We start from the raw sequence: 12,492 nt of genomic DNA on the forward strand, positions 1-12,492 counted from the left end.
TTATTACATACATTATGAAAAGAGGAAGCAATAAAATAAAGCACATTTATGCCTTCATACTCTCACATAGACACATTAGACATCCCACTGTTTTCACTACACATACACTGCCATCATTTGTATTAGGGTCAGTATCACACATTAAAGTTCAAAGTGCATTGTAACATATAGTATGTTATTACATGCGAGTGTGTTGTGTTTGGTGTGTTTTAAGAGCACTGTTCAGAATAGTGATGACATGGGGGTAAAAGCTGATCCTGAGTCTGGTGGTGTGTGTTTTGATCGACCGATATCACCTTTTAGAGGGCAACAGTTCTAATGCTTCTGAGTTAGTTTTATTAGTTTATTTCCTGTTTTTCCCCTGGTTACTTTCACAATTCCCCACACCTGCATCCTCAAACTTCATTGTAGGGGCAACAGTTGAATTATTTGTAAATCATATTAGTATGTACTCTCCCCTCCCTGTCATTTGCAAGATAATCTTTCATCATTACATATAGCCAGCATTTTAGTCTTTTGCTCACAACAATATTGTTTTAGCATTTGTATATGAAAGAAGTGGTGCCAGGCACAACAAACCCCGTCCCTTGCACGCATTGTATCTTATTTTGGCATGGATCCAGCTGATATCATCATGTATATGTGTGTGCTGATGTCAGCATATCAATTACCTCTATATATCTGCCAAGTTTGAAGTAAATTGAAACAAAATTGTTTTTTTTTTAGACATTTGAAATTTCATCTATTATATGTAAATGGGGGAAGAAAAAAGATTTTAAAAATTCATAAGAAAATTGAACTTTGACCTACATTTCCCAAAATGTAATCAGATCTATTCTGTGTCACTGGCAATCTCTAAACCCAATTTGGTATGAATTCAACCATTAGTTTTGCTGCTAGAACAGTGTTTTTCAACTTTGGGGTCATGATCCCTTGTGGGGCCGCCTGGAGTCACCTGAAATTTCTAGTAATTGATAAAAATAAAAATAGAAATCTACTAATAAAGAATATATGGTGAGTTGAGAGAGGCAATTCCAATCCAAAAAAGACATGACAAACTGTAAAGCTGAAACTGAAGCACTGTGGTATTGTTCATCTTTCAAATGTTCATTGTGGTCGGTTTCAGATGCTGCAGCTCTTTCATAATTCATAGTTTGAGTTATTGTTTGTTCAGTAATAATTGTCAGCCTTGTAAATCCAAGCTGGACTGACTGTACACATCCTGACCAATGAAAATAAAATTCTCACTTTGAGCAGTAATCTACACCTGGCTTTTCTGCCTCCATCCATGATAATATACATTATATAGACTAAATGTCGCCTAAAATTAACATGTATTTGCAAGATAGTATAGCAAACTACTACATGATCAAAAACATTAATTTTAGCAAAAAAAATCTCTGTTTTGAATGTCTGGGGTTGCTAGAAATTTGTGATGTTAAAATATGGTCACGAGCCAAAAAAGGTTGGGAACCATTGTGCTAGAGCATTAACAATCAAACAAACAAACAAACAAACAAACAAACAATCCAATCCAAACCAAACCAAACCAAACCAAAAACAATACCCCTTGCCTTCCCTTCGGTGGGCAGGGTAAATATGAGTTTTAAGCAATAAGTAATGTTAAAGATGAACACATTCTCACACAATACACAGTGAGGATTGCTAGAGTCAGGATTACCTCTTGTGTCACACCCTGGTCCTTTACAACAACAGATATTAGACACCTGCGGTCTGATCCCTTACAGACACACCCACATCACAAAGGCTGGGCCTACCATTCACATGGTAATGCAAACAGACAGCTTACTTCATTTGTGTTTGCATGCCCCTACTAAGTGTTTTCAGGGAAAAATAATCATGTTTAGTATTTTGTAAAATATTTTCTTAGTACAAACAGTGCCACCATGAGGACACACAACAACAGTACAAATAAGATCTACTCTGCTACAGCAAACTATCTGACCACACATAATCCACACCTCTAGGGGAAAGTCATGCAGACAGCCCACACATCACACATGTGTGCATCAAACCTGCACACATCATGTATGTGTCAATCACAGGCTGACACAGAACTCACAGGTGTTGGTAGAGTCTTAACACAAACTTGCATCTTAAATGTCAGAAGGTAAAGCTGTGAGATTGGCCAAGAACATTTAACACGATTTTTTTCCCCAGATGGAGAAAGAAATTTTTAGGAAGTGATGCGCTGATTATTCATTCCTGGCCAATAGTGACGAGCCACGATTTTAGGGTATAGACTTATGTTGAAGTATCTGATTGGACGGCATGTGCCACAAACTCCGCTCTGATTGGTTGAAGTTTGTGCGTGGTGCGCTGCCATTGGTGGGTCGTCACGGGTTTAATAAAGTGGGCTCTTTTGGTGGGAGAGGTAGACTGTCAGTCTGTTGTAAAGGCAGTGCTACGTGCACTGAGCTCCCGGCTTTTGTCTTAAGAGCTGAAGACTCACGTCGTCATTCAGTCACTATTTCAAAATGAAGCGTGTGTGGGTGATAGGTGTTCTTTTTGCACTTTTAGCCTTTGGTGAGTAGCGGAAACCTTTACTATTTGAACTCCTGCTATACTACTTAATGTTTTAGCTAACACTAGCTTTCGGCTAACGTGAACTTGCTATTGTGCTTCTCTCCATTCATGATTTCAACCAACACACACTAGATTTCTAATTAGTTCAGTATGCATTTGTCACGATGAGCTTCATTTCTAATTTGTCTTGAATACATTTGGACTAAAGCTACAAGCCGTTATTACTTCTTTCCTTTCCAGAAGTTTCTAATAGAAACCATCTTACAGCGCCCTTAAGCTAGCTAACATCCTTTTGGAAATGTCTTATTGTTGCATAAATACATGTCTATATTTGGACATTTGAAATCCCGGTATAGCCATACAAATAATCTATTCGATGATTTTGATCTTTGTAGCATGCCCTTCCGATTGAATGAAACCTCAGGCTAGCATTAGATGTCTACTACTTCACATTTACTTGCAGGAGTCATTAGTCTTGTCGGATTTGTAAAGATGATTTTTTTTTGTTGTTCGTTGGCAGCTTCTGTGAAGGCAGAGGATGAAGTTGACATCGATGGGACTGTAGATGATGATCTTGGTAAAAGCAGGGATGGCTCCAGAACAGATGACGAGGTGGTGCAGAGGTAGGTGCTACTTTGAATATCTTTTCAGATTGTGTCTCTTGAGTAAACCATGGTTGTTCCTGTCTGTGAAGGTCGACTAAACGTTAAGTTAACAATGCAAGGTCAACATGGGAAAGCTTGCGCACTCTTATGGAGTCATGGCAACCCATGCATTTTAATGAAAGCAAAAATCAGGTTTCAAAGATGAGGATCTTGCCTTTACTGGGTACCAACAGAATGTGTATGATATTTGACAGCTATGATTTGTTGTAGTGCGTTACAGCAGTTTCTTCTGTATACATCCTTAGGGAAGAGGAAGCTATTCAGCTGGATGGATTAAATGCATCTCAAATCAAGGAACTTAGGGAGAAGTCTGAAAAGCATGCTTTCCAGGCTGAAGTTAACCGCATGATGAAGCTGATCATCAATTCCCTGTACAAGAACAAGGAGGTGCACAGAAATAATGTTTGCATTTATTTTAATGCACTTGTGTAATATAGCTTGCTTAAGTTGTGGTCTAATTATTTTTCTGCTCTCTTCCAGATCTTCCTCAGGGAGTTGATTTCCAATGCCTCAGATGCTCTCGATAAGATCCGTTTGTTGTCTTTGACTAATGAGGATGCACTGGCTGGCAACGAAGAGCTAACAATCAAAATAAAAGTAAGCACACAAGATGCCAGTATTTAAAATGAAATTCTAAATTATTTATTCTTTTTGGTAAAAAAAAAAAAATGCTAACTTACCTGTTTCAAAGTCTTTCAGCCCCTCACATTACCTTTGAGAATAAATTTAATCACACAAATTTCTGAAGCAACCTTTACAATATGGTAATGCAGTAGATAAAGTTCAGCCACTGCTATGGGTGAAATGACAAGTTGATACGGGCCAATATGACTTTACAATCCTACTAATGTTTTTACATTTTGGTCTTTCATTAACTCCTCTTTATTGCCCCTTTTTCTAGTCGGATAAGGAGAAAAACATGCTCCACATCACTGACACTGGAATTGGTATGACAAAAGAAGAACTGGTGAGGAACCTGGGCACAATTGCGAAGTCTGGCACGAGCGAGTTCCTCAACAAGATGACAGAGATGCAGTCTGAAGGGCAGTCGACTTCAGAGCTGATTGGCCAGTTTGGTGTCGGTTTCTACTCTGCTTTCCTCGTTGCAGACAAAGTCATTGTGACTTCGAAGCACAACAATGGCACCCAGCACATCTGGGAGTCTGACTCCAATCAGTTCTCTGTCATTGAGGATCCCCGTGGAGACACATTGGGAAGAGGAACCACCATCACGTAGGTTCAAATTTAGGTTTTACTTAAACTATATCAGAGCAAAGTAGATCTAGCTCCTGTTACAGTGTGATTAACAAACGTCCATCTTTTTGTACTTCATGTTTTATGCCAAAAAGCAATCCTTTTCCTTTGCTATTATAGACTGGTTATGAAAGAGGAGGCCACCGATTATCTGGAACTGGAGACCATCAAGAACCTTGTCAGGAAGTACTCTCAATTTATCAACTTCCCCATCTATGTTTGGGCCAGCAAGGTGATTACTTAAAGTAATTTTGTGTCACACTTTAACTAATATTAGTGCTGATATCGTATGAAAGTGGAAGCTATGGAAGTACTCCTTAACAAATTGTTTCGCCTTTTTTTTGCAGACTGAAACAGTTGAGGAACCCATTGAAGAAGATGCTGAGGAACCAGAGAAAGAAGCTGCTGAAGATGAGGCTGAGGTAGAAGAAGAGGATGAAGACAAAGATAAGCCAAAGACTAAGAAGGTACTTATCTCATTAAAATTTATGTTTAATAAATCATTTGTAAAGTATAATGTTAAAAGTTATTCTTAAATGCATGGTTTTATCGATTCTAGGTTGAGAAGACTGTGTGGGACTGGGAACTGATGAATGACATCAAGCCCATCTGGCAGAGACCAGCTAAGGAGGTTGAGGAGGATGAATACAAAGCTTTCTACAAGACTTTCTCTAAGGTGGGAACCTCATTAGTGATGCCATTTGTTTTTTGTTTTGATGACAATGTCGATTTTAGCATTACTTGTTGGATCAACATGTTTCTCTCTCTCCCACAGGACAGTGACGACCCCATCGCCCATATCCACTTCACTGCTGAGGGTGAGGTTACCTTCAAATCCATCCTGTTTGTACCAAATGCAGCTCCTCGTGGCCTTTTTGATGAATATGGTTCAAAGAAGAATGACTACATCAAGGTATGTGTCTCAGGCATATTGTGTATTTTATGGAATTATTTCCCTATATGAGCATATTTAGGAATTCTCTCAAAATGAATGATGTGTTTTATTGCAGCTGTTTGTCAGAAGAGTTTTCATCACAGACGACTTCAATGACATGATGCCCAAGTACCTGAACTTCATCAAGGGAGTTGTAAGTCGCATCAAACTATGGTTATCAGCTGCCAATTTTAATTGGCTGGTCTTTGCAGAAGTAGTGACTGCACTTGGATTAATGTCAGTGTATTTTGTTAGGTTGACTCTGATGACCTTCCCCTGAATGTGTCCCGAGAGACTCTACAGCAGCACAAACTGCTCAAGGTGAGCATCATGTTTAACAGGAAGGCTGTATCTTTTCACCACCACTAGACATCATGTGTTCTTTTACCCTTCCTAAATAACTTCATATTTTAGTAACTGAACAAAGATGATTTTTGAATAATGTAAAAAGTATAATTGTTGAGAGATTGGATGATGATAATACTTTTCTGTAGTAGGCAATGTGTTTTTCAATTTTTCTCATGTACTTCCTCCATGTTCAGGTTATCCGCAAGAAGCTGGTGCGTAAGACCCTGGACATGATCAAGAAGATTGCAGAGGAACAGTACAATGATAAGTTCTGGAAGGAGTTTGGCACAAACATCAAGCTGGGTGTCATTGAAGATCACTCCAACAGGACTCGCCTGGCCAAGCTGCTGCGTTTCCAGACCTCCAACAGCGACACAGTCCTGGCCAGTCTGGAGCAGTATGTGGAACGCATGAAGGAGAAACAGGACAAGATCTACTTCATGGCTGGTACCAGCAGAAAGGAGGTGAGAGGACATGTCTTTATTTTTGTGACAGCTATCACTATTTTTGCTGGTTTATTTAGAATCCTATTCTGTGTAAATTAAGAAATGTTTAAAACGGTAAGTGCATGTTTTTCTTTTTTTTTTTTTTTTCCCAAAGGCTGAGTCTTCTCCTTTTGTGGAGAGGCTGCTGAAGAAGGGCTATGAGGTGATCTACTTGACAGAACCTGTGGATGAGTACTGCATCCAGGCTTTGCCTGAGTTTGATGGAAAACGCTTCCAGAACGTTGCAAAGGAGGGTATCAAATTTGATGAAAGTGACAAAGCCAAGGAAAAGAGGGAAGCCCTGGAGAAGGAATATGAGCCCCTCACCACTTGGCTGAAGGACAAATCTCTGAAGGACAAGGTAGAGACATGGTTGTATTGTATTGATGACAAGTAACACCACTCAGATGTTGGCTGCAGCCGCTAGCTCATGTTTATTCAACGAGTCTGTACATTGGTGTCCTTTCCACAGATTGAGAAGGCCATCTTGTCTCAGAGGCTTACCAACTCACCCTGCGCTTTGGTCGCCAGTCAGTACGGCTGGTCTGGAAACATGGAGAGGATCATGAAGGCACAGGCTTATCAGACAGGAAAAGACATTTCAACAAAGTGAGTTCATCTCTGAATACTCCCCAAAATGTCCAATAACATCGAATGACAAATGTGGAAACTATCATAGCATGCATGACTGTTTTACCTGAGTTGTGCTCATAATGTATGGATTTCTTCTCTTTCAGTTATTATGCCAGTCAGAAGAAAACATTAGAAATCAACCCCAATCATCCTCTTATCAAGAAGATGCTTAAACGAGTCAATGTAAGTTTAATATATTGTGGAATACTTGTATAACCCTTAAAGGCCCAAACATCCACCATCTACCAAAATCATCTATTGATCTAAACTGTTTTTGATACCTGTTGATCCACTCATTCTATCACTACATGTAAATAATTGGTGCAAATTGCAGTTGGTCATCTTTTTGTGGTCATCAGATATGACTCATTTAGATGTTCAGAGTCTCTGTAGTCAACATGAAAACACTGCTACAACATTGATTACACAGTAAAACCCATGGAGTTGGACAAATGACAGTGGATGGACACTGGATTTATGTTCAGTTAATGAGAGATTTTGCTGGAAAAGTCACTTTTTCTTCAGTTTTCTCTATTTTTGATGTAATAATCCTCAACTTTACTCTGAGCTTTTATGAACATCTACCTGATTAGTAAATTAAATGTAGAAAAATACTTGATTTTCACTAAAGAAAAAACAAAATACCATAGATAATATTACAATAAATGGTGACAAATCACTTAAAGATGGTCAAATATAGAGGAAAAATTCATTTTGGAACTGCCACAAATGTCACACTGGGTCCTTATGGATGAAAATGATACCGGTCTATGGAATGTAGGCAAAATTATTTGCCATCTTTACAAAATTGTAGGAGGCCTGTTTGAGTAAATTCCTCTTGATCATAATTTATTAAATACTTCTCACCTGAAATGATACAGCCTGTGAGCATGCATGTATGGTATCACATAGTAAAAGATGAACACAGTTAGCAGTCAGAGTAGAGGACTAAGGTTTGTGTCCTTTATCTCCTTTAGGATGACGCTGAGGACCAGACGGCGGCAGATCTGGCTGTAGTTCTGTTTGAGACGGCCACACTGCGCTCAGGCTACCAGCTGGCTGACACAAAGGCTTATGGGGACCGGATAGAGCGCATGCTCCGACTCAGCATGGACGTACCTCTGGACGAACAGGCAAGTCACAGTCAGCTGCCACATCACTGTAGAAGCATTTGCATAAGGAAATATTCCCAGTTTCAGTGTGCAAGTTTCAGGTTATAACCACCGTATCTTACAGTGTACAACCACTGTTTCTCAATGACAGTTCTGAGTATTATTTTGCACTTATATTTGTAGTGTGAATGTAATTTAAAATATTAATTCATCTTTACACTGGTCAATTTGTCCACTTCAGATGAGTGTCTGAAGATGGTGTGTGAGTATGTTGTGTTGACACTTACGTTCCTGTTCTGCAGATTGAAGAAGAGCCAGAGGAGGAACCTGAAGAGCCTGCAGAGGATGACTCTGAAGATAAAGAGGACGAAATTGTAGATGAGGACGAAGATGACGAATCGGTGAGAACTTTAAAACTATAATCATACTGGCATGACGAAAAATAAAACTGCCTTATTGTTTTTTTTTTCTTAAACTTATTCTTTTTTTCTTTTAACAGACAAAAACAGACAAAGATGAACTGTGAAGCACTGAATGGAGGAGCATGTAACAATGGAGCTGGAAAGTGGATCTGATTCATGTTCCAGAACCACCGTGGTTGATGTTATCCTGGGTGGGGTCCCTGGGTTGGGGGTTTTTTAAGGCGAGCATTGTTTCTGTTTTCTTTTTTTTTTTTTCTTTTCTTTTTTTTTTTTTTTACATTCCTCATGACTGTAAATTTGTTAATATTTAACTGACCTGTTTATGGAAAGAAGCGATCCTGTCTCATGATCGAATAAATGTTTCCTGGAAAAAAGGATACAGAGCGTTTTGTTGTAGTGTTGTTGACGTCATAGAAATGGATGAATAATGGCAAAAAAGGTGCTTTTTCTGAGGGCCTTTTAGTAGTCTTGTTACACTTGCTTGTTAGTATGTTTCAGCTCCAATCTCCTTTAAATTTCTAGAAGTAAAATCAGGCAAAAAAATAATATGAAAATGCCAGAATCCACTGATCAAGAGTTGTAATGACTTACTATGTCAAAGGGAATGAATAACCTTTTGTTAAACATGCATATATTCAAAACCTCAATCAGCTTCTTGTGCTTTACAAGGTTTTTTTTTTTTTTTTTTAAACTCCCATTGTGCTGCATTATATTATTCAGATTAGTGAGACACTCAGCTTTATCTGCAAGATGTGGTTCATTTTTATAGAAATGTATTAAGTAACCACCAGTAAAAAGATTCAACTACTTCTATAGTAAAGCTGATTTTTGGTCTGATTCAAAACTGCCTTGACTTGAAGAATTAAAGATAAAGTTAAGCCAACGGTTTTACAGCATTGGAAAGAGGCAGATTAGGCTTTTCTGGGGACGTTAAATAGTACTGACACTTTTTTCCATTCATAAGTAAACTGAATCTATACATGTCTGAGGAAAAGGCTGATGGTTCGATAAAAAGCATTGCTCATTTATTTTCTTCAGTCAACATATGAACCAATGTCTTTATTTTGAGTTTACCGTCACCTGATAATGTCAGAACTACAGTGGAAAATCCAAGGCTGACTTTTGTTATCACCAGCATCCATTTGTTGTTTGATAACGGCTCTGAAATCTGATAAAAGGAAGTATAATGGCCTTATCTCGGCGTGTCAAGATTGCGTTACTGAATTTTAAAAACTCAGAAAGATCTGATCTTTTTTTCTCCAAACAAAGCACCATCACCTGCATGAAATTATAAAACAGGCAACATCTAACTAAAACTGAATACAGAATATCTTACAGTACGTCTTACAGACTATTGTGGTGACACGTAACCTGCTTCACTCCTTCCATTCATAGTTTATCCCAATTTATTAACTGAACTAAACATGTTATATGTCATCTTTTTTTTTGTTTTTTTTGTTTTTTTTAAATGTTTCTAATATTTTACATTTTCCTGTGATCACGCCTGATAATGTTAAATTCAGAGATGAATCAGTCATAAAAAATACAAAACAAAAACAGTATTAAAACACACACACATATATGTATATGTATATATCGGCTAAAATTTACTTAGGGGGTCAAATAAGTGGCCATTTTTGTCAACAAAAAAAAAAGTTGTAAGAAATGCATAGAACTGTGTTGACATAATGCTAATATATTTGTTCACAGACAAACGATATTATTTGACAGTGGAAGCTATATTTTCAGAAATATTGGATTTGGAATAGCACGTGTATGTGAAAACTTTTGCTGGTGGACGGACGTGACATTACCCATGATGATCTGGTCAGTACCAGTACTTTATTAGTAATAAACTTATATACTTACTATTACTAATTCTCCTCTTATTCATAAATGTTAGTATTGTGGATCTAAAACAATAACAGCTGACACAAAAACACTAAATGTGTCAGTGGACAGATGTCACATGGTTGTTACAGATCCCATCATACTGATGCTCGGCAGCCATGTCACCGTTTACACTAATGATCCCTGTGCAAAAACTAAGATCAGAATTATTTATTGTATAGTTTCTCATCATACTAAAGAGTAAATAATAATATAGAATAGTTATTTCTTTATAAAAATGCTTATTATTAGAAAACTGTTGATTTAAAAAGTGACGTGTGACATTCTTCATGTATGTATTGGTGTAACATAAGCAGGACGGATCAGCACCATACTCCATATTGTAACCTGTAAAAATAAAACCTGTGATATGTAGTATATAATCTTGTAGGAAAAATTGGGGAATCTAAAAGAATAGGATATTTGTTTTTCAGGTAAATTCAGTTAAAATATAACTTGGCCATTTGTGACATGAAAATATAGCATTAATTGTGATGAAATTGGACATTTTTGACCTGAAAACATAGTTCATATGACCATCAACATGTTGCAACAGAAATGAAATCCTGTAAATCTGCATAAGTTGCAACACAAAGTTCCTTTGGGGATTCAATCATTAATTCATCATTGATTCTGATGCACAAAGACATAAATAAGACCTCAAAGCAAATTTTAGCCGATATACATATAAGATAATAATATGAAAATGTCAGAGTTGTGTTTGTTTGTGTGCTTTTGTACTTAACCCTTGAAAACCTAGACCAATTTTCTGTGGCGATTCCAAAGTGAATTTTCCTCTACATTTCACCTTTCATAAATCATTTATTACCATTTGTTTTGATATAATCTTACCCTCTGCATTTTGCATTTTTCAGGGAAAATCATGTTTTTTTCCCATATTTAATTTATTGACCATGCAGACACTCATAAAAGCATTAATTAAATTCAAGAAGTATAATATCAAAACAGAATAAATAGGATTAGTGTTTCAGAAGTTATTAAATATTTTAGATTAAATATTATATGCTTTTTGTCACAAGTGTCTGTTTAGATCTTTAAGGGTTAAAAGGTTCAGAAAACAATGTTTTAAATTACAGTGAAGAAATAATGACACAGCTCGTAATCCACAGAAAATTACAATAACAATTTATCACCGTCAGAACATTTAAAAAATATGAAGTCATTTTTGCAGGAAACATGCATTACTGCATTGCAATGTTGTATCATTACCAGTAGGTGGCACAGTCTCCCACTTCCTTTTAAACACCACGTGCTCTGTGTTCTGCTTTCTTATTCCTCCCAACACCAAAAAAACTCACACATTTCTAGTGTCAGAGGTCTTTTCCCTGATAATTTTAATAATTTAACTACAGTTTAGTCAATGTCACTTTAACAGCTTTGGGCAGAGTGTGAGGAAAGTAATTATCACTACTTTTACTGCATTTGACCCATAAAGACCCAAACATCCACCAAAACCATCTACTTATCTAAACTGCTGATCTATTAATTCTATCAATACATGTAAATAATTGGTGTAAAATGCAGTTTGACGTCTTTTCATGGTCATTAGATATGACCCATTTGGATGTTCAGAGGCTCTGTAGTGAACGTGGAAACACTGTCATCTTCTACAACATTGATTCACCACTAAAACCCATGGAGTTGGATCAATGACAGTGGATGGAAATGCTTGGTTTATGTTCAGTTAATGATATATTTTCTGAAAAAGTCACTTTTTCAGCAGTTTTCTTTGTTTTTGATATAATAAACTTCAACTTTAATCTGAGTTTTAATGAACATCTACATGATCAGTGAATTGAATATAGGAAAATACCTGATGTATACTGATAAAATGCAAAATACAGAGGGTGATTTTATAATAAATAGTGATAAATCAGTTGAGAAACATTAGATATAGAAAAAAATTCATTTTGGAACTGACACAAAAGTAGCACAGGGTCTTTATTGGGTAAATAGAGTTTTCAGACATATACTTGAGTACTTACTTTCCATAAGTGATTACTTTTCCCTCTTACATTTTCAGACCAGACTCAGTACTGTAGTTTTAGTACCTTCAAGGGGTCTCATCTATCTTTTCTATTTTGGCCTCATTCCATGTCTTGAAACAATAACACATAACAATAGATAATGCCTTTGGTTTATCTGTTGATGCATATCTCACAAAAATGAAACAATACAAAA

At 36.9% G+C, this 12,492-nt stretch overlaps 1 protein-coding gene across 1 annotated transcript; it reads left to right on the plus strand.

Annotated features, from left to right (window-relative positions):
- The first annotated feature begins 2,389 nt into the window (after positions 1–2,389).
- On the plus strand, positions 2,390–8,777 carry hsp90b1 (heat shock protein 90, beta (grp94), member 1). The gene is made up of 18 exons (XM_030136663.1): positions 2,390–2,547; positions 3,068–3,170; positions 3,458–3,599; positions 3,693–3,809; positions 4,114–4,445; positions 4,587–4,698; positions 4,814–4,933; positions 5,026–5,142; positions 5,242–5,379; positions 5,477–5,554; positions 5,656–5,721; positions 5,943–6,212; positions 6,349–6,594; positions 6,706–6,842; positions 6,971–7,049; positions 7,844–7,999; positions 8,281–8,379; positions 8,478–8,777. The coding sequence occupies exons 1-18, from the start codon at positions 2,499–2,501 to the stop codon at positions 8,502–8,504; spliced, it is 2,388 nt and encodes a 795-aa protein (XP_029992523.1). The 5' UTR covers positions 2,390–2,498; the 3' UTR covers positions 8,505–8,777.
- The last annotated feature ends 3,715 nt before the right edge of the window (positions 8,778–12,492 follow it).

Source organism: Sphaeramia orbicularis, chromosome 6 (assembly GCF_902148855.1).
Source record: "Sphaeramia orbicularis chromosome 6, fSphaOr1.1, whole genome shotgun sequence".
Lineage (NCBI taxonomy): Eukaryota > Metazoa > Chordata > Actinopteri > Kurtiformes > Apogonidae > Sphaeramia > Sphaeramia orbicularis.

Coding starts and splice junctions, on each gene's coding strand:
- hsp90b1 (XM_030136663.1), top strand. CDS start 2,499: ATGAAGCGTGTGTGGGTGATAGGTGTTCTTTTTGCACTTTTAGCCTTT. Junction 3,171..3,457: donor GATGACGAGGTGGTGCAGAG/GTAGGTGCTACT, acceptor ATACATCCTTAG/GGAAGAGGAAGCTATTCAGC. Junction 7,050..7,843: donor AGATGCTTAAACGAGTCAAT/GTAAGTTTAATA, acceptor TATCTCCTTTAG/GATGACGCTGAGGACCAGAC.